The following is a 24650-nucleotide window of genomic DNA, read 5'->3' on the forward strand; positions in this document are numbered from 1 at the left end:
CAAGTTTATGTTGTAATGCATTTTAAGTGGTTAGGCTGTGTTCATTTACTTGGGAGTAAGCCTTTTTGAAATGAGTGGCACTTACTTTTCAGTACATATGTTTAGAACAGCACTGTTAAAATATCTTTCAAACTCTCATTTGTGAATTTTCTTCCAATAAACTATCCAGTAATGATTCAGTAATCTCAGTGGAAAAATAAAGCAACAAGATGAAATAAATATTATTTGTAACATAGCCTTTGAAAAATAGCTGTCTTCAACTCAGAATGTATTTTTGCTCCTGAACATTATCTTTATTTATTGGGGCTGAGGAATCCTGAACTTTTCGCAGGTGCACTACCTGTATGTTAGCAGCAAGCCTTCCTGATCCTATGTCAGCTTAGCTTGAGATAGGAGGGGGGAAATACTTTAAAACACATGCACTTAACAAAATGGTGAACAATCAGACACCCATGTCTGATTGAATTATTATTAGTAACACAATAGTAGGATTTCTAATCCTTACTTCACCATAAAGTCTAAAGGTGGGATTGCAGCAATATGAAAATATAATATTAAAATGAATTAAAACAATTTACAACTATAAGAATAGGGTCAGTCCATATATATATTCCTTCAAAGGCCAGGACAAAGAGGTGCATCTTCATCTCTGCCACAGGCTGCCAATCAGGGACTGTCAGCAATGGTACCCATTTGCCATACAGACACAGAAGCATCCAGTGATGTCAGGGTATTTATCCAGAAGGCATCACCCACTCAAGCAGCCACCATGGCTCTCTCCATAGGGTGGGAGGATGGGAAGCAGGAGTTTGGAGTTTGGCTGCTTCTGCCTGGGTGGGACGTAATTTGCACTCGCATTTTGCATGATTGGCACAGAACTAGTTGGACATTGTGTTATGATCCACCAGGGGAGAGTCTTAGGTTGCTCAAGTATCCCTTTTTTTGCACACTTTGGCCTGCTTTTAGGACTAGGAGCTCAGCTCAGTAAAGACATCAGATTTTAATAATAAGGAAATGGGTTTTGGTGGATTTCCAGAGTGCACATTCTGCATCAACTTGTTAGGAAGAGCTTTATCAGGTCAAAATGTGTGTGGGGCTGTTTTGGCAGGGGATGGGGCAGAAAGGAAGCACTATTTGATCCTTTGCTTCAAGCCATAAAATGCTTTTTGCTGGCCCTGTATAGCAGGAACATCAGGCACCAGATAAAATTGCTTGGGGATCAGATAAAGCTGATGAGCCACCAGTTGACTGCTTCTGTATTTGACATATAAAAATGTTATTAAAATTGGTTTCCTATTATTTGCTGTTTTTTAGTTTGTGGGCGGCAGCTCAGGATAACAATATAATCTCTGAATCTTAAATGTGGGAGAAATCCCTTTGGTGTGCAGCTGGAGGAGCACTTGAATTGCAGAGCAAAGGGTGGGAGGGAAGGATATCTAGGTGCTGCCTTTTTGACTGCTCATTGCATTTCCCCTTTTTATCTTAAGTGCTGCAGCCTGTTTAAGTCAAAAGGGAGGCAGAGAAAGAGGCACATGGAAACTGTCATGCTGCTGTTTTGCCAGTCTTAGAACAGATCTGTTTTTGTTTTGCTAGCTGCGCTGAGAAGAAGCATGGAAAGCATGCTTTGCTGCTTTCTAATCTAGAACCTTGGATTCAGGTACACGGTGTGTTGGTGGCAGATAGGCGTTTCCTCATTTTACCAGCCTTAAGGGTGAGCAAAGTAATGTTACCTTTAGAGAGCAAGGATAGAATGGTGGGAGGAAGGAGAAGGGTAACCAGAGATGGATGATGGGCGAGGGTCTCCCTCAAACTCATTCACAGTTTTGTGTGAAAGCATTCAAGGTATTTCTCTAGGGTTTTGTGTCCTTTCAGCACTGTATTTGTATTTTTAAATCTCTCCTTAATATAAAATTGTGATGATTGACACATGGTTAATCACAAAAATACACTGCTCCAAGTATGCATTTCTTTGCATGCACAGAGCTGTCTCTTTTCTTGAACTGTGGCAAGTTTTTGAGCTCTGTACACCTCTGGAACTATTATAGGGGTTGGGGAGGAAGTGGACCTGCTGGTCTTTCTGCTGATGTATTAGGAGCGTATTTGATCCTGCCAGCTTCCTTGTCATAGTTCTATTAAAAAATGGAATTGGCCCAGCAAAATTCAGGACCATGGAAGTGGGGAGGGAATAAAGCCAGATAACATGGGGTTTGAGTTAAGTTATAAATGTAGCATTTCACTTCTTTGTAATATGCTGCTGTTTAATAGTACTATGTAATGTGTAAGGTTGGTTGTGCTGTTTTAAATCATGTTCTGAGTGATTTATGTTTTTGTATAATTGATGGATTTGGGTTAAAGAAGATTTGGATTTGGCTATTCCTTTTGTTTCTAGTAGTTAATTAAGATGACTATTAGAATTTTACGCACAAGTGCAAAGGCGGTCTTGTTGACCCATAAGGCATTCACATTCCCCTTTTCTACCAATGTAGTACAGTGCTCTATTCTTTTACAGGTCTGAATCACGTGGGTGATTTTTACTGCAACAGCAGCACCATCTTCTGGCTACAAATGATATATATTTGAACCCCCCCCCTTTTGTTTCCCTTTACAGTCCAGTGATACCTTGTTTGTCAAACGCCTTGTGACTCGAACGTCTTGGCTCCTGAACACCGCAAACCCGGAAGTGAGTGTTGCTATTTGCAAATGTTATTTGGAACCCGAACATCTGATGGGGCTTCTGATTGAGTGCAGGAAGCTCCTGCAGCCAATCAGAAGCTGCTCCTTGGTTTTCGAACGTTTTCGGAAGTTGAATGGACTTCTGGAACGGATTCCGTTTGAGAGCCAAGGTACGACTGTACTTTTTATGATGCTTAAAAAACCCCCAACCCTTTATTTTAAGCAGTAGAACCAGGGGCTTTGTAGAGGAGAGAAGAATGAACAAAATAAGGAGTCAGGTGGCATCTTTAAAACTAACAAATTTATTATGGCATAAACTTTTGTGGACTGTCTATTTCATTAGGTGCATGAATTGGCATGTTAGGTACACACCTCACTGTACAGACAAATGTAAGCTCCTTTGCCAGCTGCAGACAACTTCATGCATCTTACGGTGGATTCTAGTCCACAAAAGCTTCTGCTATAACAAAAGATCCTCCTCCTTTTCTGTTGCGACAATCTAACATGGCTGCTCCTCTGGAAACCCTGTGGGCCTGCCTGCTTTTCCATTAACTTTATCACCCATATTTCCGAGAAGAGAGACAGACACATTCTGTCTCTCTTCTCGGAAATATGGGTGATAAAGTTAATGGAGAAGCAGGCAGGCCCACAGGGTTCTCAACCTGCACAAACAAGCTTGCTCTTGGTTTTGCTTTTTGCGGGGATGGGGTGGTAATTTGTATTGAATAGTATTCTACTGAGAGACAAAGACGGAGAGATGTGTAATTGGTTGCATATGTTTTGCTTTCTTTATCCTTCCATTTCCCCTTACAGGTAATACCATATTGGCTTGAATAAAAGCGTCACTTTTTCTCCAAATTCTGACAGCGAAAAGTTAAAGTGCGACTTATATTTGCGACCTTCCCTTTCCCCCAATGGCTCTGGGGAGGCTTGGAGGCAATAGGCAGGCTGCGCGCCGTTGCCCCATGCTCCCAGGCTGCTTTCTGGGGGTGGGGGGTGGAGTTGCAACGCTTTGCCGGCAGCTTCCCTCCTCAAGAGCAGCCCAGGAGCGCGCGGCAACGGTGCGCGGCCTGCTCACCACTCCCAAGCCTCCCCCGGAGCCATGGGGGGAGGAGGGGAAGGCTACCAGCAAAGCGGTGTGGCTCCCTCCCCCCCCCAGCAGCCTGGGTATTGTCTCCCCCCCCCCCCCTTCAATTTTAAAGGTGCGGCTACCAAATACCTGCTTCTAAGGACTAAATACTTAAGTAATGCATTATTATGAAAATAATAATCCAGGGTTGCCATATTTCAGAAAGTGACAATCTGGACAGAAAAGGTGTTGAGTTTTTTTGTTGTTTTTTTGGCCAAAGTTGTTGGCAAAAACGACACTGCCAACATGGGCTGCCATACGTCCAGATTTTCCTGGACTTTTCGACGATTTCCAACCAGACACTGCTTGCAGTTGCAGTATTCCGGATATGTCCAGATGAATGGCAACCTTATATAATCGTACAAGCTTGACTGTGCCTCTTTCATTCATTCATCTTGTGCTGCATTCTTATTTAGATTCTAAAAGTATTGTATTTCTTCCTAGGTTGAAGACCTGTGTGGGCATTTATACTCAGAGAAGGTAAGCAACTATTAGGACAGGTAAGAACTTCTTTAAATGATGATAAGATTCTACAGTAGTTTCTCCTTTCCCAGCAGTGAGTTTGCACTCCTGGTAGATAGGTTTGGAAACCAGATTTGGCATCATTACTGGCAGTTTCTAGGGTTAGTCTCGTGTTGTTTTATTATGTTATGTGTCCCTGTCATTAGGCAGAATAACTTATCATGTATACATGGATTCTGGTCTCACCAAGCAGCCATTCTGAGGAATCACACCTACAAACAGGGACTGGGGAAAAATTGGATTCAGTTTACATTTAAAGGCAAACTTACCAAATTCGCACTTTCTGAAACAAAAAACAAACTAAAACTCAGCCCAGCTTTGAAAAGGGCACTTCTCTGAATTTTTCAGTGCAGCTCTCCAGCCAAGTAATGTGTACAAAATGTATATATTAGGGTAACTTCTGCCTATACAGTGGTGCCCCGCAAAATGAATGCCTCGCAAGACGGAAAACCCGCTAGACGAAAGGGTTTTCCGTTTTGGAGGTGCTTCGCAAAACGAATTTGCTATGGGCTTGCTTCGCAAGACGAAAATGTCTTGCGATTCCTGGGGTTTTTTTTTCGCACCCCACCCCCTTTTTCTAAGGCGCTAAGCTGCTAATAGCCTTTTAGCAGCTAATCCGCTAATCCCTTAAGGCTTTAATAGCCGCTGATAGCCCTAATAGTGCTAATCCGCTAATAGGGTTGCTTCGCAAGACGAAAAAACTGCAAGACGAAGAGACTCGCGGAACGGATTAATTTTGTCTTGCGAGGCACCACTGTATTAGTGGAAAATAATATACCAAAACACATTGTATTAGGGAAAATTGCTTTGCAAAAACATGTATTTTAAGAGAAATTAACGGGGAGAGGACTATCAATGGCTACTAGGCGCGATGGCTGTTCTCTGCCTCCACAGTTGGAGGCAGCAGTGCTTCTGAACACCAGTTGCTGGAAATGAGGAAGTGGAGAGGGCTCTGGTGCTCATGTTTTGCTCGCTGGTTTCCCACAGGATGCTGCACTAGATGGGCCATTGGCTATTCTTGTCTTCTTAAATCTACACTAAAATGCTGGTGAATTTTCATGAGGATTTTATCACCCACCCCCCCACCCCCCACAACAAAGAGAAATTGCAGACTGTTGTGGAAATGTGGAGAACTGAAATTAAGATTGGAAAAACTAGAAAGTAAGAGAAACAGAAATTGACACGTTCATCCATCCTTAGTTCCAGAATCCTATGCTAGTCTCATGTGGTCATCAGGTAGCCTGTCATCCAGAAGACCCTGACTTTCCTGGAAGTGATCCATGCTGGATTTTCATGGAGAGAAAATGACAATAATGAGGTTTATAGAATAACAGAATATGAGTTGCCGGTCATGCCATTGTTCATTAACTATTGTGTAATGGTGTAACAAATATTATTATTATTTAACTATGCCAAATAGCTTTGTGACTCTTCAAGGGGTATCTATACCAAAACATACATGAGAAATCCTCCTTCTACTCTAAAGACACATTACGCTTTTTTATGTTGATAAAAATGCTTTTTTTTAGTGATTTCTATTTAAATAGGCATAGGCATAGGATTGCATTCAACTAAGTTTTACTCAGAATAGATGCATTGAAATGAATGAACATGACTAATTTAGTCCCATTAATTTCATTTTGTCTACTCTTAAGTAAATGAATACCACCCATACATTTTTAAAGAGTACTGTGCATATTTTGTTTACTTAAAGGTTGATATATCTTTATAGAGCTCAGTGCTGTCATTTATCATCTACCACGGTGTTTTTAAAATCCATTTAAGGTTGCCTTGGCATGCTGAGGCTCATGGTTAGCTATAAATAAGAATCGTGAATCTGTTATGTTGGGATGTAAAATGTGGTGACCTCATAGATGGAAAAGGCAACAGAAATCATAATCAGTAAGCAATTCAATCATTTTAACAACAATATAACTTTTGATGCAATTAGACACTGGAACTGCAATTACCGCAACTAATTATCTCAACTAACTAGCATAGGTTCCTGCCAACCTAGCAGTTCGAAAGCACGAAGTGCAAGTAGATAAATACCTTCCCACTCCAGCGGGAAGGTAAACGGCGTTTTTGTGCGCTGCTGTGGTTCGCCAGAAGCGGCTTAGTCATGCTGGCCACATGACCCGCAAGCTGTACGCTGGCTCCATTGGCCAATAAAGCGAGATGAGCGCCGCAACCCTAGAGTCGGCCACGACTGGACCTAATGGTCAGGGGTCCCCTTACCTTTATCTTTAACTAGCATAGGTAGTATAAGAAAATATATTTTGTAAGTGTAAGGGGCAAGCTACAGAAGAGCTTTCGATTGTAAATATAAATAATGTTTTAGTCATGTTGCCCCCTAGACACTCAGGGTTGCTATTCTTAAGCAGAAACGATTCTGAGCACAGTTTGAATGAGAGGCTGCAGAATTAGGTCAGTAGTCAGTCAGGCTGAAAAAGTTTTATCTGCTCCCTTGGCAACAAGATTAAATCACTTTCATTGCAACATATAAAGTAGACTTTATGCTGGGACATCATATAAGTGACTCTGTCCATAGGATACTAAGTGTAGTAAAAATTTGTCAGCAATCAAAAACCTCTGCAGCACTAATTTCACTGGACATCCTTAGATAAATTTGAATGGACCTACATTCAAATCTGTGAGGCTCGACTCTCTCTTTAAAGCCCTTTGCAGTAGAGTTTAATAGTTTGCACAGCAATAGAGCAGGGAATAAGGCTGTTAAGCCTATTTGGAATCCTATCTGGGCACCTGGGATTTGCTACCCTGCCTCTCCCCTTTTTACTAATAATCAGACCAGTCTTTTATTTGAGCATAAAAAGGTTTACTTTTTTTTAATTCAGTGTGAAATATAGACATAGGAACAATACATCTTAAAGCAAAATACAGAAATTTGCATGAGGATGTTTTATGTGTCTGCAGAGCAGATACCCCTGTCCTTCCAGACTGGAAGTCTACTACTTGAAAACGGCAAATTGACCTTTTTATTTCTCCCCCTGGAGAGAAGAAGGTTCTCAACCAATCAGAGCCTTGCAGCCTGCTCAAGACTGTAAAGGCCTTGTAGTTCTTAACCCCTTGGTTAATGGCAGTCTATGTACAGTTATATTTGTCAGCATTAAATTTCCCACAATAGTAACAATTTCATAGCACCATAGCAAAGCATACTTTCTCTTTTTTCTCTTAGGCTTACCATGCCTTTATGTGATTCTAAGCCTATCTCTTCTGTGTATCAAGCTTTGTATGCTTTGTAATAACCTCTGTGAATGGTCTGTTTTCCTTTATTGAAAATACAATAAAAATACTGTTCTAAACAACCAAGGATAGGCACAGTTGGCATCTTGCCGCATATGACAAGAAAGTACCCAGTATGGATGTGATATATTGCTAATTGTCTTTAATGCATGTATTTTTCAATATCAGATAATGATCAGTAGATTCAGAGATTCAAAAGTCACACATTTGGCAGCAGTGGCCCTGGCACTGGCTCAGCAAAGAATTAGGAAAGCAGGAGCAAGGAAGGCAGTGTAGCTCTGGGCTGATCATGCAGTCTGCTTGGTATAGTGTAGGAGTTTCTAACTTGTGGCCTGTGGGCTATATCTGTCCACCCAAATGTGATTTTGTGCCCCCTCTTCCCCTGTTGTCTTTATTTATTTATTTAAATGATGCTTCCATTGTTGTGGTGTACACACACACACACACACACACACACATATATATATATGCCTTTTGGAAGGCAGCTAACAGCCATTCTTGCCACCCCCACTTCAGCCTCCAGAAAGCTGGCTGTGGTTCATTGTGGCCTTGGCCTGGAGATGGTTAGCTGCCCCTTCCTTAATGGGGAAATCTCATGTAAAAAAAACCCTACCCCTTGTTTTTAAGAAAGTGTGGGATACATAATAAATTCTTCAAGCTGGATAAAAACAGGTGGTAAATTGGAAAATTAGCTACTTTGGTCTAATCCTCAGACATCTTAATCACGCAAGCTGAAACATTCAAAATATACAGATAACTAAGATTCCACATTTTGTCTTCCAGAAGGAAACTCTCTACACCAGTCTAGAGGCTGAAGAACTTTTTCACAATGGACATAGATGATGAAGAGAATATGAGTAAGATGTTCATGTTATACAGTGCTAAAGCCATTACTATTTCTGCAGCTGCTTAGTGCTTACCCTTTTCAAGTCAGTCACCTTTTGCTTCTAATCCCGCCTGACATTCAGAGGAGTTCCCTACTTTTATTCTATGGAAAGAGTTATGTTATAATAATTTGCACAGTCCTGGAAAAAGAATGCTGAATTACTACTGGAATTAATGAGTTTTAAATGCTTCACGTGCTTAGGAGCTGTTGTCTTCAGTGGGTGTGCAGGCCCAATGGTATGCATGTTTACTCAGAACTAAGCCCCACTAAGTTAAGCCCAAGGTGGTAGTCCTAGACACAGTTTCCTGAGAGTAAACCTAACTGTATTTGATGTGGTTTACTTTTGAATAGATGTGCATAGTCTTGCTTAAATTTCTGTGGTCACTGAGTCACACCTTTTTATATTATTGTTGACCTTCCTAACTTTCATCCTCCGTTCCTTTAAGTCAGTTTTGACTTTAAAATGCAGTTTCTAGAATATCTAAGAATATTGGCTATAGGACTGATGTCATAGCAGAGCTTCACTACCGTTAGAATCCATGCTCCTGAGTAATGTGCATTGATACCTGGTTCCTGCTTACCTACCACGGCAGACAAGGTAGCAATTTTTCATGGGTGCATATGTGAATTTCCTGCCAAAAGTATTAGGGTTGATGATCCCTTCTTATCTGCCTTTACTACTAAGTGCTAAAGTATTTGTGCTCAATGCCTGGGCATGTAATTAAAATGTGCACCTGCAATGGTTTTGTGAAACCAGCCAGACTTCAGTAACACCATATTTTCAGTATCATTTGGGATCATGAGGTGGGTTTTTATACCCCTTTGGTTTTTTTTGGCTGGTTTTAGCCATTTTAAAGATCATAATCAGCAGCTATGATTAATGTCATGATTGTTTCTCTCTTTTTATTCTGGGAACATTTTAGCTAGCATTTTCCTTCTTGTGGAAGTATGGCATAGATGCAGCCATAGTTCAGGCACCTCCCTTGCTTCTGATGTATATCAGCCTTCCAGATTGGAGAAGGCTGATACAGATGAGCATACGTGAAAAAGAAGGAAAGCATGTTTAACACATGGCTTGGTTTGCCCAGTTTTTGATAGACCAATATTCTCATATAGTGTATTATACTCCTTTTGATTTGTTGACCGTATGGGTTTCTGAACACACTCAAGTACTGTGCCCCCATACTGCTTTGATGTTTGAGATGTGTTACTGGGCTAAAGTGGATGGGAGATTGGGAAGGGAGTTCCCTACTTCTGAGTAGACTCCATATGTCAATAGGACTCCCGCAAGCCCTGGCTTAGGTGACAAGCAGGTAGTGGCAATTAAAATGAATGTGTGCCTGTTGCCAGTGAGTTACCCTTCTTGGTGGCACTGGAGCAGGGTGTCAGCATTTTATCATATATGCACTTCATTCATCTGATGAAGTGGACTGCCCTCCATAAAAGGTCATGCCATAATAAATTGGTTGATCCTTAAGGTGCCACAAGACTCATTGTTTTGTCTGCAAGAGACTAACAGGACAACCTCTCCAGAAATTGTATACCTCTTTCTGCCGCCAACAAATGTTGCATAATTGTTAATACCATAGCAATCCTGTCTCCACCATGCCATTTTTGACTTTCTGAAAAAGCCTATTGTCTATCTCCAGCCTGAGTCTTTCTCTTGGGGAGATAATTCCCGTTTTTGCATTTTATTTGTCTGTACAATACAAGAGAGAGCAAAAATATACTGATGAAGATCCAAAGAACCACACAATTAATTCTACAAACCCAGGGAGTTTGTGGCCTGTGTATTGTACACATGGTACACCGAAGTGAAGAGAACAATTCTGCGCTTCTATGACTAAATGCTAACTGTTCAAAATAAAAAAGTAAAAAATCTTGCTAGGCATTGCCGCTCAATATCTCTTCGCATCTTGGTCATTGAATAAATAAGGAATCACATCTCTGTATGATTGAAGACTGTGGATGATGTGGTTATGCATATTGCTCTTGAGTTGATGAAATAAGAAATACCAAAAGTATTTCCCACACTTTGTGTTTTTAAAATGACTATCTTCATTTATATGTATTTTCATTTAGTGTATTTTTGGTCTCTGTGGAAGCAGCCCAGAGTGGCTGGGGAAACCCAGCCAGATGGGCGGGGTACAAATATATTATTATTATTATTATTATTATTATTATTATTATTATTAGACATTTTCATAGACTGCTCCTGATTTAATTAATTCAGTACCACATTTTGCACATCCCTTGTCTTCTATTTAAGGATCTAAAGGCCCTAACAATAACTCATAAAGAAAGAGGAAGTGTTTAGGATGGGATGTACCCCCAAAAGCCAACATGAACGGTTTGAAAACATCATACAGTTATGCTGTCATTTTAGTGATTTGACACTAGAGCTCTGGCTATTAATATTGCTCTGGTTGCAAATCAAATGGCCAAAAATTCACAAAAGCTCCTTTTTGGAAAGAAAGTGTGCGGCTAAGCATTTTTGAAAGCCTCAGCACTTAATAAGAAAGAAAAGATGGAGCGGTGGACTTAAAAAGACTTAAACCTATAATGTCTGAATTTACAGTTTTCAAATGGAAGTTTATGCTTAATTGGAAAATGATTTTCAAGAGCAAATATTTCAACAGGCTGGGTATTTATGTTCCTTAGTTTCTTTCAAGGACTAGCCCTTTTTGCGAATGTTCTGTCTTCATCATTTCAGGACTGGTTAATGAAAAGCCTGCATCTTGAACAATCTATTTTATAAATTTCTCTAAGGAACTGAATTGCTTGTTAATCTGGTTCCGATCATGTATGCTTGAAGGGGAGGTTACTTGCAAATGTGTGTCTCTAGGATCATCACCTTACACATCAGGGTGGAATAAATCTGCATGCCTGATTTGCTGCTTATGCTATGTTGCAAATAATATCAACCATGTGCTTAATAGCATTTTGTGCAGACGTAACTGCTCTGAAAAGGCTATGTCTGTACACATATAAAATTTTCTATTTGAGGTAAAATTTAAGATATAACAGAACGTGTTTCAAAGGAAATAGTTCTTAAAAATATGAAAAACTATTGATTCCTTTCATTTTATTTGCCACTATTTTACATTTATTTCTTCTTTTTAACCTGTATGTTTCTATCCACTCTCTTTTAATTTTCTGTTATTTTGAGCACCGAAAGGAGTAACTTATCGAGCTTTTGCTGGAGGATGTTATAAATGAAAATTTAATAACTGTTCCATCAACTTTGTCAACTGGGTGAAGTGGTGTCTGTGTGCTTTTAATTGTAGGATTTAACACAAATTTAAATATACTTTCCAGAGCAACAAATTTTGAATCTCAATCATGCCTCCTCAATGGTGTGAATATGTTTTAGGCATCTGAGATTGGGTGGGATTCTTCGGCAAAGTAGAATTTATTTTATGTTTAATTGTATTGCTTCATGTTTGGCATATTTAAAGAAGCTTACCATTTGTAACAAAGTGTTTAGAAAATTGAATTTCTGTATTATTACCAAGGCATTAGTGTTTAAAAGTATTATGTCTATCTAATGTAATGTTCAGATAAGTATTTTAATATAGTCAAATAAGTTTACTGCACCCAATAACCTTTTTTTTTTTTTTTACATTCTGAATATACAGCTCTTGAAAAGTTTATGTTTAATACAGGCAACTCCCGACTGACACGCAATCGCTCACACATGCATGGAGCCCAACCCGGAAGTGACCCTAGAATGTCACTAAAACGTTACTAAAAGGGTGGAATGAGGACGGGGCAGGGGCAGAACGCTTTACGCGGGCCCCGCCGACACGCGCGGGGATCTGGAGCGTAGCCCCTCGCAAAATGAAGATTGCCTGTATTTATGATAAGGTGCCTAGTTGGTTAGTAGGACAGTTGGAATTCTAGTCTTTTAGAATTTGAAGTTTACATATTCCATCTACCTGCTTCAAAGTAGTATCTTGTTTATTTATTTAGTAGCTTTATATGTGACTGTGGCTGAGCAGCAGTTTGTAGGGGGTTCCAATAGGAAATGGCATATAATTGCTGATGAACAAGGTATGAGAATTTGTTTTCTGGGGGGTGGGGTAGATTCCAATAATTGATTATTGCAGTGGGCTTGGGCCCAGCTTTGGTGGTGAAGGGAGGCCCCCCTCCACTGCCAAAGGGTGGGAGAATTGAGCTGAAAGAAAAGTATCCTCTCCTACATGTCTGTGTGCATCCTTCTACAGCCCCTTTGTGTCCATGGGGTTGGGGTGGAGGCTGGGGTTTTCAAAGACCCTATTTTACTGTTCCATCCCCCCAGGTTTGTACCTTCAGATGGATGCTGAAAGTTACAAATAGATTGATCTATCTTATCTTCAAGTCCACTACAAAATCTGTAATTGGAACACCTTTGCACATTACATGACAGTGAGATTATAACAGAGTACTCCACTGCATATGTTGGGATTTGTGTTTAGAAATGTAAATATCATAAATACTATTTACTTAGAATATGTTTACCTGCTACATGATAGTGGGTTTATAAGAAAGATGCCCGCTGTATATTCAGGGATATGAATTTAAGGGTGTTTCAATAACCTGCCTCAAACATCCACCCAGCACATGAGGTTGGCCCTGTTCCAGCATGCCGCTGTCTTCTGGTCTGCCCTCTGGCAGCTGCACATTCAGAATCAAGGTGAAGGGACTTCCACGCATGCAGGTGTCAAATGCCTGTGAGCACTCAGTGTCAGGGACTTGGCTTTCCGCCATGTTCTTGCTCCCTCAATGTCTTTAGAGAACATGTTCACCCAGTTTGCCTTCCACATATTCACTGCATTCAGATGTAACGTTTCACCATGGAGCACTCTGCGCATGGGCTGGGAGGAGGACTTTGGGAGCCTTTACTTTCAGTTTCCCTTACTCAGCTAACCACAGACAGGGCTATGGTGCACATAATGCTAAACAAGCCTGGTTCTTAACCTGTGATTTGAAGTTTCTGGTTTAGAAACTTCATTCTTTAGTGTCACCTGTGAACCAGTCCTTTGTTTAAACAGCGATCCTGCATTCAGCTTACTTCTGGAGTTGACTGCTCTGGAGCACCCGTATAACATGACTACCACATAAAGCACAAAGCAGGTTTTACTGTATAAGTCAATAACTTGAATGTTTGCAGGCAAGAAATAGTACACTCTTCTTTTCTCAATAAGATGCATTGAGTTAGTCATTTTTTTCAAAGGAAGAGACATCTTCAATATACAGATGAGCAGGTGCCTCATATTACCTGCATAGGTAATCTTACGTGATTGCCCTGTGGATTCTGATGTTTGAGGTTAATTGGGTATTAAATGAATGTAAATTGGGGCTACAACATGTTGCCAGTTACTGGCTCATTTCTTTTTGTTTTAGAATTAGGAAGGGTAATTTAACATATAAATACTAATAGGTGTTTTGGTGCAGAATTAAAACTTTTTATCAGCATATGCCAATATCAGATGTCTGAATATTTACTCAACGTATGTTTCTGAGTTGCCTATTACAACTAATATACCTAATAAATATATTAATATTTGAGCACACATCACTTAACCAGTTGCAAAGATAGATAAAGGAATCTGTAAATTTTACATTTACAAGGTCCTGCAACGAAGGCATTGTAAGTTACTCTTTCTGGGCACCACAGGTTCAGGCAGCATTGATGTTAAAGAGAACCGCAACATGGACAACATTTCACCTAAAGATGGGAGTTTGCAAGGCGCCGGAGAGGGGAACCAGCTCTCCAATGGTGGTGGCGCTAGCAGCAGGAAACGACCCTTGGAAGAGGGAAGCAATGGCCACGCCAAGTTCCGCACAAAGAAAAGGAAGAAAACACCAGGGCCGGTCTTGCCCAAAAATGCTCTCATGCAGCTGAATGAAATCAAGCCTGGCTTGCAGTACAAGCTTCTCTCCCAAACAGGACCCGTCCATGCCCCTATTTTTGTGATGGCAGTAGAGGTTAATGGGCAGCTGTTTGAAGGCTCCGGCCCTACAAAAAAGAAAGCCAAGCTCCATGCAGCTGAGAAGGCCCTGAGGTCCTTTGTTCAGTTTCCAAATGCTTCCGAAGCACATCTCGCCATGGGAAGAACTCTTTCCGTAAATACGGACTTCACCTCTGATCAGGCGGATTTCCCAGATACCCTCTTCAATGGCTTTGAAAACCCCGCCCAGTCTGATCTTTCCTTTTATCTGGATTCCAACGGAGATGGTTCCTTTAGCTCCAGTGCAGACTATAATTTGTCATCTTCTGCGGCCTGTAGCCTTGTACAGTCGTCTCTCCCTGCTCCCTCACCATACCCCTCCACAAGTGGGAAGAATCCAGTCATGATACTGAATGAACTTCGACCAGGCTTAAAGTATGAATTTCTCTCAGAAAGTGGAGAGAGTCACGCTAAGAATTTTGTAATGGCTGTGTCAGTGGATGGCCAAACGTTTGAAGGATCTGGAAGAAACAAAAAACTTGCAAAAGCACGGGCTGCTCAGTCAGCTCTTGCATCCTTGTTTAACATGCAGCTGGATCAAACACCATCTCACCAACCTATTCCTAGTGAAGGACTTCAGTTACACCTGCCTCAGGTGAGAAAACATTTCCCTTTATGTGCTATAATGGGCTAATGAGTTAATTAAAAAATACGGAAGTTACAACCTTTCGTTTTAACAGTGCATAAATAGTTTTTGTTGTATTTGGGTTCCTTCAGTGTGTTATTTCTGGCAGGGATACAAAATATCCAGTTAGACTGCTAATTCTCTTGTGTTTGATGCTGTGAATGGGCAGAATATTTTATACTTCCTAAGAAATTAAGTTAACCTAATGTATGATTTGACTGAATGAGCAGGTGAAGCAGAATGCAGTATACATGAACTGCACATCATTGCAATGCCACGAACTGTAGCATTTCCCTGGCATTATAAGGTGACGTATTTCCAATGCAGCAGGGCTGTTTTGCTGATGAGCCACCATTGCTTTGTATAATAGCACTGTGCTGCTCTGCAAAAAGGAGGTTCTGCTACACAGAACTGGATATACAGAGGCAAGGATTGGTGTGACTTACCTAGGCAACAACATCTTTTTAAGGGCTAACTACACTGGTATACTGCTGTACCTCTGACATTAGTAGCAGCCCCCCTTCGCCTCCTCCATACACTGGGAACTCTGCCATCAGACCCTGAGGGCACCCCTTTAAAGTTCTCGCTCGAGGTGCAAGACTGTCATTTTCTTCTGAGGAAGATGGTAAAGAATCACACATAGGCACATTGCTCTCCAAACTGCTCACGGTGGAGTTGATTAAAGCCACCCACCCACTGGACCCTGTTAATGGTTCAACCCTTGGGCAGTGCCCAGCCATATTTTTCCCTGAGTGCAAGGACTTCTGCCTGTACACTGGAGCTTCCCTGCCACTCCTCTCCTCTTGCTCCCTCCCTACATCTGCTCTGAAGGACTAAGGGAACCCCCAGAACAGATTTAAGGAGCATATGTGGGCAGAGGAGAGGGAGAGGAAGTTTTATTGCATGGCCAAAAGTCCTTGCGCTAGCAGAAGTTTTTAGTTGGATACCACCCCTTATTTTATTCCATGGTCTCTGCAGGAGACAAATATGTCCCTATTCCTGGCAGGTTTTGATCCCATTCTAACAATGTCCATATACTGTAGTATACTTTGCTCTATTTTTTATAGAATGCAGTGCTACATGCAATTTTATGAGAGAAATTAGTGCTCATACTTTCTGTGGTGCCACTCATCTTCCCATTGTATGGCTACCTTGCCTTTGTAGAGGGGAGACTAGGGATCCTGGAAGCAATGAAACTATGAGCATTGCCTCCACCATCTTGCTGGATCAAGAAACTTGTGGTAGGTAGCATTTTTAATTCCTCCAGTTCAGTGCAGTGTTGCTCATAGATCTGTCTTAGCTGAACACAATACACCTGTGCTGTCAAAGCAGGCCTCCAAAGGAAGCATGGGGTGAACCCCACACTGCTCCGATTCCCAAACCTAGCTTGCACAATGCTGTGGTACCTGAGGTTATCAGACATCACTGCCTGAGCACCATTAACCACACATCGCAACTGAAGGTCAGAAATAGGCAACATGAAGAGAGAGAGAAAATAAGCAACCAGGATGACCAGTCAGAACAACTAAGTACTGGAATTCGGGGGAGGTAGAAAGAACAATGGAAAACTTACAGGGGTTAGGGAACAAGATCCTGCAGGAGGGGTCAGTGGGAAGTGACCTTCTGATGCCCCCTTCTAGATCTCATGGAGTCAGCTGCCATGGGAGCTGTCTGCAGGCACTGCCTCCTCCTCCGATTGTCGTCTCATTCTTCCTTCTGCATACATTAGCCACAGGTTTGGGAATATGGAGAGGCGATAGCTGTTAAGTATTTTTATACAAACTCTTTGAAGCCTATAAAGCTCCTGATTCAGTTTGAAAAGAATGAAAGTGAACATACGCCATATTGATTTCCTGGTAAATACCGTATTTTTCCGTGTATTTTGGGGAGCCCCAAATTAAGAAATTTAAAAATTAAGAAAGTTGGGATTTTTGGGGGGGAAATTGCAAAAACAGTTGTTGAGCATCTTTTGTAAGTTTGTTGAGGACTCACCACGTACTCTTCCTAAACTGAGAAGGGCGGGCAAGCAGCCCCCTTGCCTCCGTCCCCTGCTACTGCCGCAGCTCCACCAGCCCTTGCTTACTTACCACATTAACCCGTGTATTAGATGACCCCCAATTTATCACGAAATATTTTCAAGAAAATGGTCATCTTATACATGGAAATACACGGTAGTATGTTAAGTGACCTTAATTCCATTTGTCACATTATTTTTGTGTGCCCATGCTATAGCCTACGTATGGCTGCTGTGAGTATAAATTAAGAGTGCTGTGTAAATGATAAATAGTGTGAGTGGTAGTGGATTCTAAACAATCAGAGAGAATTTACATGAAGCTTTTCCACACACTTTATGCTTATGTTTTACCCCCCCCCCCCCAAAAAAAAGTAAGGTAAAGGGACCCCTGACCATTAGGTCCAGTTGTGGCCGACTCTGGGGTTGCAGTGCTCATCTCGCTTTATTGGCCGAGGGAACTGGCGTATGTGGCCAGCAGGACTAAGCCGCTTCTGGCAAACCAGAGCAGCGCACGGAAACGCAGTTTACCTTCCCGCTGGAGCGGTACCTATTTATCTACCTGCACTTTGATGTGCTTTCAAACTGCTAGGTTGGCAGGAGCAGGGACCGAGCAACGGGAGCTCACCCCATCGCAGGGATTCAAACTGCCAACCTTCTGATTGGCAAGTCCTAGGCTCTGTGGTTTAACCCACAGCGCCACCCGCATCCCTTCCTAAAAATGTACTCAGCCTTTAAAACAAATTTCTCTAATATGCCGTAACAATCCTCTGATATCAGGGGTGGGGAACCCTGCAAGCCTCCTCCATCAGGTCTTGGGAGACTCCTCCCAGGTCCTGCCCCCTCTCCAGACACGCCCCCGTTTTCCTCAGGCCACGCCCCTCACCACTCTTACCGCACATGCTTCTTGAGTGTGTTTGCCTGGTTGGAACTCTGAGGACTTGCTTGCCTGAGTAGAGGATAGAGAGGGACGTGTGAGCATGTGAAAACTAGCCTGCTGGACGGAAGTGAAACTTTTACTCATCCCTCTGCCCACATTTGCCTCTTGTCCAGCCTGCCACTGGCATTTGGCCCCTGGAAAGTGGCTCAGAAGGGAATGCGGCCCTTGAGCTAGAAAAGGTTCCCCACCCGTTTCACATTGTAAACTTCTAGAACTAATACCAATTGTTTGTATCCTTTCAAGAATATTAATTTAGAATATTCCAGATCAATCATAGATTGTTGGGAAGTCTGAAAATGGCCCAGTTCTTAAAGTGAGTGCTTTTTGTATCACTTTTAACGAGGCTTAAAATCTCCTGCAAATTAAATTTGAATCCTGTTATAACAGGTATATTTAGAAGGTATATTTATGCAGCTCTCGCATAATGCAAGGGATCCTTAAGGGTCAGGCAATGTAAGATTATGAGACAGGAGATCCTAGATCTAAACCCTTCCCCAACCTATTCCTCAAGCAACGAGGACTCTTCTCAGTTGCATGTCACCCATAAATTTGTATAATTCTACATACAAGCCACAGTTTACTGGCACTATCACCCCCAAAGCATACGCTTAATTTGTACTCAGTTTATAATTCACTTTAATCTCAAAATCCTTATTGCTGGTCTTAATGTCTAGCCAAAGAGTTACCATTTTATGACTCTGTGTCTTTTTCTATATATTTATATTTAATATGTTCAGCTTATGCTTTATTGTAGTCTGCTTGGCTTTTCAGTTTTCTGTTATATATATATATATCTATATATATTATAAATTTACATGATCCACCAAAGTATTTGCAATCCCTCCAAATTTGGCATTCTCTGCAGATCTGGTTGCGGTACTGTTCACTCCATTCAAGTCACTAATGAATGTAATGAATGATAATGGACTCAAGACCAACCTCAATGGAACACCACTTGGTACAACTTTCTGGTTTGAATTCCATTAGTTCTTACCCTTTGAATATGCTTTACAAGCCAATTATGGATGCATTCCATGGAAATACCATCTTAGATACCTCAAATTTTCTACAGAAGATCTCATAATGAAGGCTAGAGCCTTGTTAAAAATTGAATGTTGTGCATGCAGCCTCATTCCCTGAATTAAAATTATCTGTTCCATGATCAGCACTAAGGGCTTCCATAAAAACACAGCATAGTTTGTAGAGATGCCTGAAGGACATGGATATAAACTCTTCAACACTTTGAATCAGCAGTAGTTTGAAACAACAGCACCAATCAATTCTAGTAAATATTACAAAGATTCCCTGTGATCCTTGGATGAACAGCAGTATAGAACTTTAATAACTAATTAAATAAAAATGCCATACAAGTTTTTAAATCCATTTTGAAATGTTTTAAAGGCAGCTCTGTTTTGATGAATTATCCAATTTATTTGTGTGATTTTTGCAGGTTTTAGCTGATGCTGTTGCACGCTTGGTGGTAGATAAATTCAGCGATTTGACAGATAATTTTACATCGCCCCATGCACGCAGAAAAGTGCTATCTGGAGTAGTCATGACAACAGGTAAAAACAAACCAAAAACATGCCTCCCTCACTGATTTGGCCTTTTGTCCTCTGTTGGTTTACAAAATAAAATGGTAAAGGTGAATGGATATTTACATTTTATATATAGTTTAGATTGCTTTAAAATATTGAGATCTCTTCATTCATAAAATAGGATTATGAAATTTAGTCCAAACTCTAAATGTAACAGGTTGTATCGAGAGGTGTTGCTCAGGTAGTGCTGAGGCTTCTAGATGGTGGGGGAACAGATTTAGAGGTGGGAGGGGGAAGCATTGAAAATGGCTTCTCTTCCCATTTCACTGACAGAATCCGTGCTGTCAGAGGAGTGACATTTTTAGGTTCTCTCTCTTGCTCTCTCTCAGCAAATATTAGGAGTGTGAACTTGTACAAAAAACAGCTTTCGTTTTTAATAAAAAATCATTTCCCTCTTGTGAGGCTAGCTGTGTAGCCTCTTCCTAATGTTGAGCTGGAGTCTCCTTTCTTGTAATTTGAATTCACTCTGAAGCAGCAGAATTCACTCTCTGAAGCAGCAGAAAACAAACTTGCTCCACCTTCCATGAATCTGGCGGTATCATTTGTACCCACATGGATCAGAAGGAAGGGGAAATGGTCATTGGACTTGATGAGACTTGGCAGCCGCTCTGTCCTGGTTCTCACAGGGACCATGCAGCAAGACACTACAGCCCTCTCCCGACTTGTAGTCAGAGGCCCGGCAGGTAGTGCACGTGCTGTTTGGAAGCCATAAAAATGGATGGCCATCACAATATCATGTGGTAGTGAATTTGATACTTTAACTATGTTCCTTTTGTCTGTCCTGGATCTTTCACACTTCCTCTTGGCCTCCTGCTTTCCCCTGGGGAAAACCACAGTTTAGCACTCCGTCGGAGCAAAGGGCAATTGGATTTTTTGCAGATTGCCATTAGTTCTTATTTAAAACTAATGAATGGGTTTTGCCTGGGAAAGGAGTGGGGGCAAGGGCGGGAAACACTCAGAAAGTGCAGATCAAGCAGAACACTGCTCAGCCCTGTCCTTTCTCGGCACAGGACAAGCAGAAGTGTGGTTGAACCCTCAGCTGCGTTGAATGAGCTCATATCCTAGTATTATGCAAGAGGGAGAAAAATCTCTCTCTCTCCCTTTTAGTAACCAATAACTGTAGGCTGGAGGCTGGAATTTTCAGTTGAGGGTCTGATCCTTTCTTTTCATATAGGATGCCAGGTGTATATGGCTGGGCATTGAGTGCTCAGAGAATGTCTCTGGAAAGCATTGGTTCTATCAAGAAACCCATTCTCACCGTGGTTTCTAGTGTTCTGCAAACAGTACCCAGCATACATTAGACAAGCACTCAAAATGTAGCTTTTAAAAAATTGATTCCTAGCATATTAAAGTTGATGAAATGGTTTGTTTGTTTGGTTGGTTTTGTTAGAATTTAATCTGCTGTCCCAGTAAAGTAAAACATTTGCTTTAATGGTTCGCTAAAATCTCTAGTGGATTGAAATAGAACCCCAATTTTAACCTCAAACGTCATGTGGCAGCAGCAGTTTAAATCTGTTTAATTTTTGTATGAAGCAGGTAAATGAGTGGGGAGGAGGGTTTGGTGTTTGGATGAAGAGGCACATAGAAAATATTGCCGTTGTGGGTGGATAGAGTCTCCCAACCTAGTCCTCTTGGTGTTTGTTGGCGGGGGGCGAGAGAGACACAGACAAACCAAGAAGAGGAACCTGCAAGATTAGATGTCTGCTCCAGAAGAGCTTCATTAATGTGTTACCCCCAAATTCAGGATTCCCCCCAAACTGATGTCAATGTTTTGTGCTACAAACCCAGCATTTTGTGCCACCCCCAAACTGAGTAATTGACACACAAACCACAAAATGTGGGGTTCTGTAGTTTTTAATACTTTGCTGAATTTTTATGTAGTTCCAGAGTTTTAAAGGCAACCACCCAAGTTTCATGAACAGATATTAGTGTGACTTCATTTCCACCCCAAGTATGCCTTCAGAATATATACGACTAGGATTCAAGAAGGTTACCATATTTCACCAAACAAGTCTTCTAAAAATATCTTTGTATGCTTTCCCTTTTAAAACTTGTCTTCCCAGGTACTGATGTGAAAGATGCTCAGGTTATAAGTGTTTCTACAGGAACAAAATGCATTAATGGAGAATATATGAGTGATCGTGGTCTTGCATTGAACGATTGCCATGCAGAAATTATAGCACGTAGATGCTTGCTTAAATTTCTCTATACACAACTTGAACTGCTCTTATGGTAAGTTTAAAGAGCAATTCCCTTGCATCCCAGTTTTATGCATAGAAGAAAGTTCCATTGATCACATTGTGCTTAGGATTACAGTCTTGGGATGTGATCCTGTGAGCCTCTGTGATGATGATGCAACTTCAGATAAGTGTTGCCGGGGTCCTAATATCAGCAGAGATGGATAGCTAGTTGCCTTATTCTGGAACATGGATATGACACTAGCATTAGTATAAATATTTCTTTACATCTTTGGCATAAACTGTCCTGCATTGGTGCAATCCTGCCCTTTTATTTTTCAAAGAATTCATAATGTGTAAGATTTCATATTTAACATATGCTGAACTGACAGTTGGAAGCATATGGTTTGTTTTACGTTGAGGTGTACATTAAAAGTCAGAATTGGTGACCAGAAGAATAGCTGGAAACCCCTCTGAGTGGTTTATTAATTATATGAAACAAACAAATAAATAAAATAAAGTGCATCTGGGTGAAATCTGCATGTTTATATTGGTTTTTAAAATATCTGTTTCCTCTTGAGTGGCCCCCTCTGCTACATCCTGGAAACTGCTCTTTAATTTGGGGGCCTTAAAGTCTGTAGAGGCAAAATGGGGTGATCCCCTATATTTGGAGGGAAGCAAAAATAACAGTCGTACTCAAACAAGGAAGGGATGGCACCCCAGTTTAGATGTGTCAACAAACCTCCCTCCTGAATGCAGAAGGTAACATGTTTACATCCTTAAAGCTCAAAATAATAAGTAGCTTTTGTATCAGTTATGATCAAAATTTATTTCAGATAAACAGATTGCAGATAATATATTCTTATCTCTAAATATACTTCATTACTGTAAACAAAAGAATATTTTGTCCACAGAATTGTCACTTGGCACAGAGAGGACTTTTGTCTTGGAGACTGTCATAAAATTATTATGAGTTATGCAGTTTGGCCCTGACTTCTTCCAGCCTATCTAGCTCTTTTATGCCCAACCAGCTGCTCAGGCTAATGTCAATAGTATAAGATCCAAAAAGTTCCTGATTCGGGGCGGGCCCAGAAATGTTCTCTTTGGTCTTATTCAATAAGCCTTTTGGAGAGGCCATTAGGCAGGATGCAATGATGAAAAGAATTAAGATAGGTAATATTGAACAGAAAAGTATATGACAGTGAACAGTTTTATACCTGACTGTTGCAATATCTATGCCAACATTGCAGCAATTGATTTACTACATAGTGAGGTTTCAGATCTTCCAAGTGAATCACAGGAAATTTGAGCTTTTGCTGATTAATCCCTCTGGACAAATTAGGGACTTCATTTAATTACGCTTCCACTATAAATGGATCAATAAGACATGGAAACAGATGTATATATTTGATATCTTATTCCATTGCCCTTGCAAAAGACAAAACAAAGCAAAACAACAACAACCATACAAAACTTATAACCTTGGCTTAAATGAAATTTTCATGTTTGGAGCAAATTGGACTTACCTTGATTGATACAAAACAGTGCTCTTAAACTGTATATCTTCCCACTTTTATGTAATGCCTATATTACATATTACAAATTACATATAATACATATTATATTACTGCAACAATTTTTAATGAAGGGAGAAGGGAGAACATGGATAAATTAAAATGCTCCTTGAGGTTGTTAGACAAAGGAGCTTGGACCCTACTTTGAGGCTTCACTCCTGAGACACATTCTGCTATATGTGGAACTTGCTCAGCAAAGTGTTCAGCTAAGTAAGAAAAAGCAGTCCTAGACTCAGTTAGAGTATTGCACCATAAGAGTTAAAATCAAGGGATGGTAAACTATGGGTCTTGCTTGTTGTAATTAGAAAAACCAAAACACCTTTTTAATAACATTGTTGCACTTTGTTTCAGTAGTAAGGAAGATCAGCAAAAATCTATTTTTATCAAATCAGAACGAAACGGGTTTAAACTGAGAGAAAATGTACAGTTTCATCTCTATATCAGCACCTCTCCTTGTGGCGACGCTCGGATTTTCTCACCACATGAAGCAGCACAAGAAGGTAGGACAAGTTTCACTAGTAATGAGGATGTTGGAGAGAAAACAATTTATTGAAAATAGCTTTCGTAGTTTATGAAAATCTAGATTGGCTTTTTACTGAAAATTAAATTGTTTAGTTTTCTTCATATTATAAAAGCAACACTATCTAGGAGGGCTAACACCTCAGTTCCACTTCATACATTACAAAGATTGTGGAGGAATTAATTTGTTATGCATCTATGGATCATTTCATCATGGCTTTATTGTTGCTTGTAAGCCATATTGGAAATTTCAGTTTGAAAATGGGATATTCTGTTAAAATAAATAAAAGGTTGTACCGTGTAGAACAGTGGGAAATAAGCCTTGCAAAAAAGTATTGGATGTGATTTTCTATAAATGAAGCACTCTAGAAGGTTTTTTTTAGTTCACACCACTTTTTTCCTAACTGCTGTCGTCCCAAATGAGTAATGGAAAACAGGGCTGAATTTTCTTAGAAAGCATAGTTTTTCCTTGCATGAACAGCGGTTGCTTCTGTCACTTAGATCAGGGAGACAGACATCCAAACCGGAAAGCAAGAGGACAGCTACGGACGAAAATTGAATCTGGGGAAGGAACAATCCCTGTCAGATCTACAACTACAATCCAGACGTGGGATGGAGTCCTACAGGGAGAAAGATTGCTTACTATGTCGTGCAGTGATAAGATAGCCAGGTAAACTATTTCTCCTCTGTCCAACTTCCATATTGCTAGATGGAGGGTCCCCAGGTCAGTGACACCATG

The 24650-nt window shown here is 40.7% G+C and overlaps 1 protein-coding gene across 12 annotated transcripts in view; it reads left to right on the forward strand.

Annotated features, from left to right (window-relative positions):
- Window positions 1–24650, forward strand: part of ADARB1 (adenosine deaminase RNA specific B1) — a 57052-nt gene that overhangs the window by 12351 nt on the left and 20051 nt on the right. For 3 of the 12 annotated variants that reach the window (XR_014502574.1, XM_083401595.1, XM_083401597.1), the window contains exons 2-9: window positions 2609–2680; window positions 4247–4282; window positions 8372–8445; window positions 14134–15062; window positions 19494–19608; window positions 21705–21873; window positions 23744–23892; window positions 24413–24581. Coding sequence is in view for 10 of the 12 variants with exons in the window: in XM_083401595.1 (XP_083257721.1) it covers window positions 8418–8445; window positions 14134–15062; window positions 19494–19608; window positions 21705–21873; window positions 23744–23892; window positions 24413–24581 (1559 nt within the window). In the remaining 2 variants the exon portion in view is untranslated. Of the gene's footprint in view, window positions 1–2608; window positions 2681–4246; window positions 4303–8371; window positions 8446–11652; window positions 15063–19493; window positions 19609–21704; window positions 21874–23743; window positions 23893–24412; window positions 24582–24650 lie in introns of all 12 variants that reach the window. The other 9 variants (XR_014502575.1, XM_083401600.1, XM_083401598.1 and 6 more) reach the window with 8 other exon arrangements.

The sequence above is a fragment of the Podarcis tiliguerta genome (assembly GCF_965153285.1).
Source record: "Podarcis tiliguerta genome assembly, chromosome: 1".
NCBI classification, from domain to species: domain Eukaryota; kingdom Metazoa; phylum Chordata; class Lepidosauria; order Squamata; family Lacertidae; genus Podarcis; species Podarcis tiliguerta.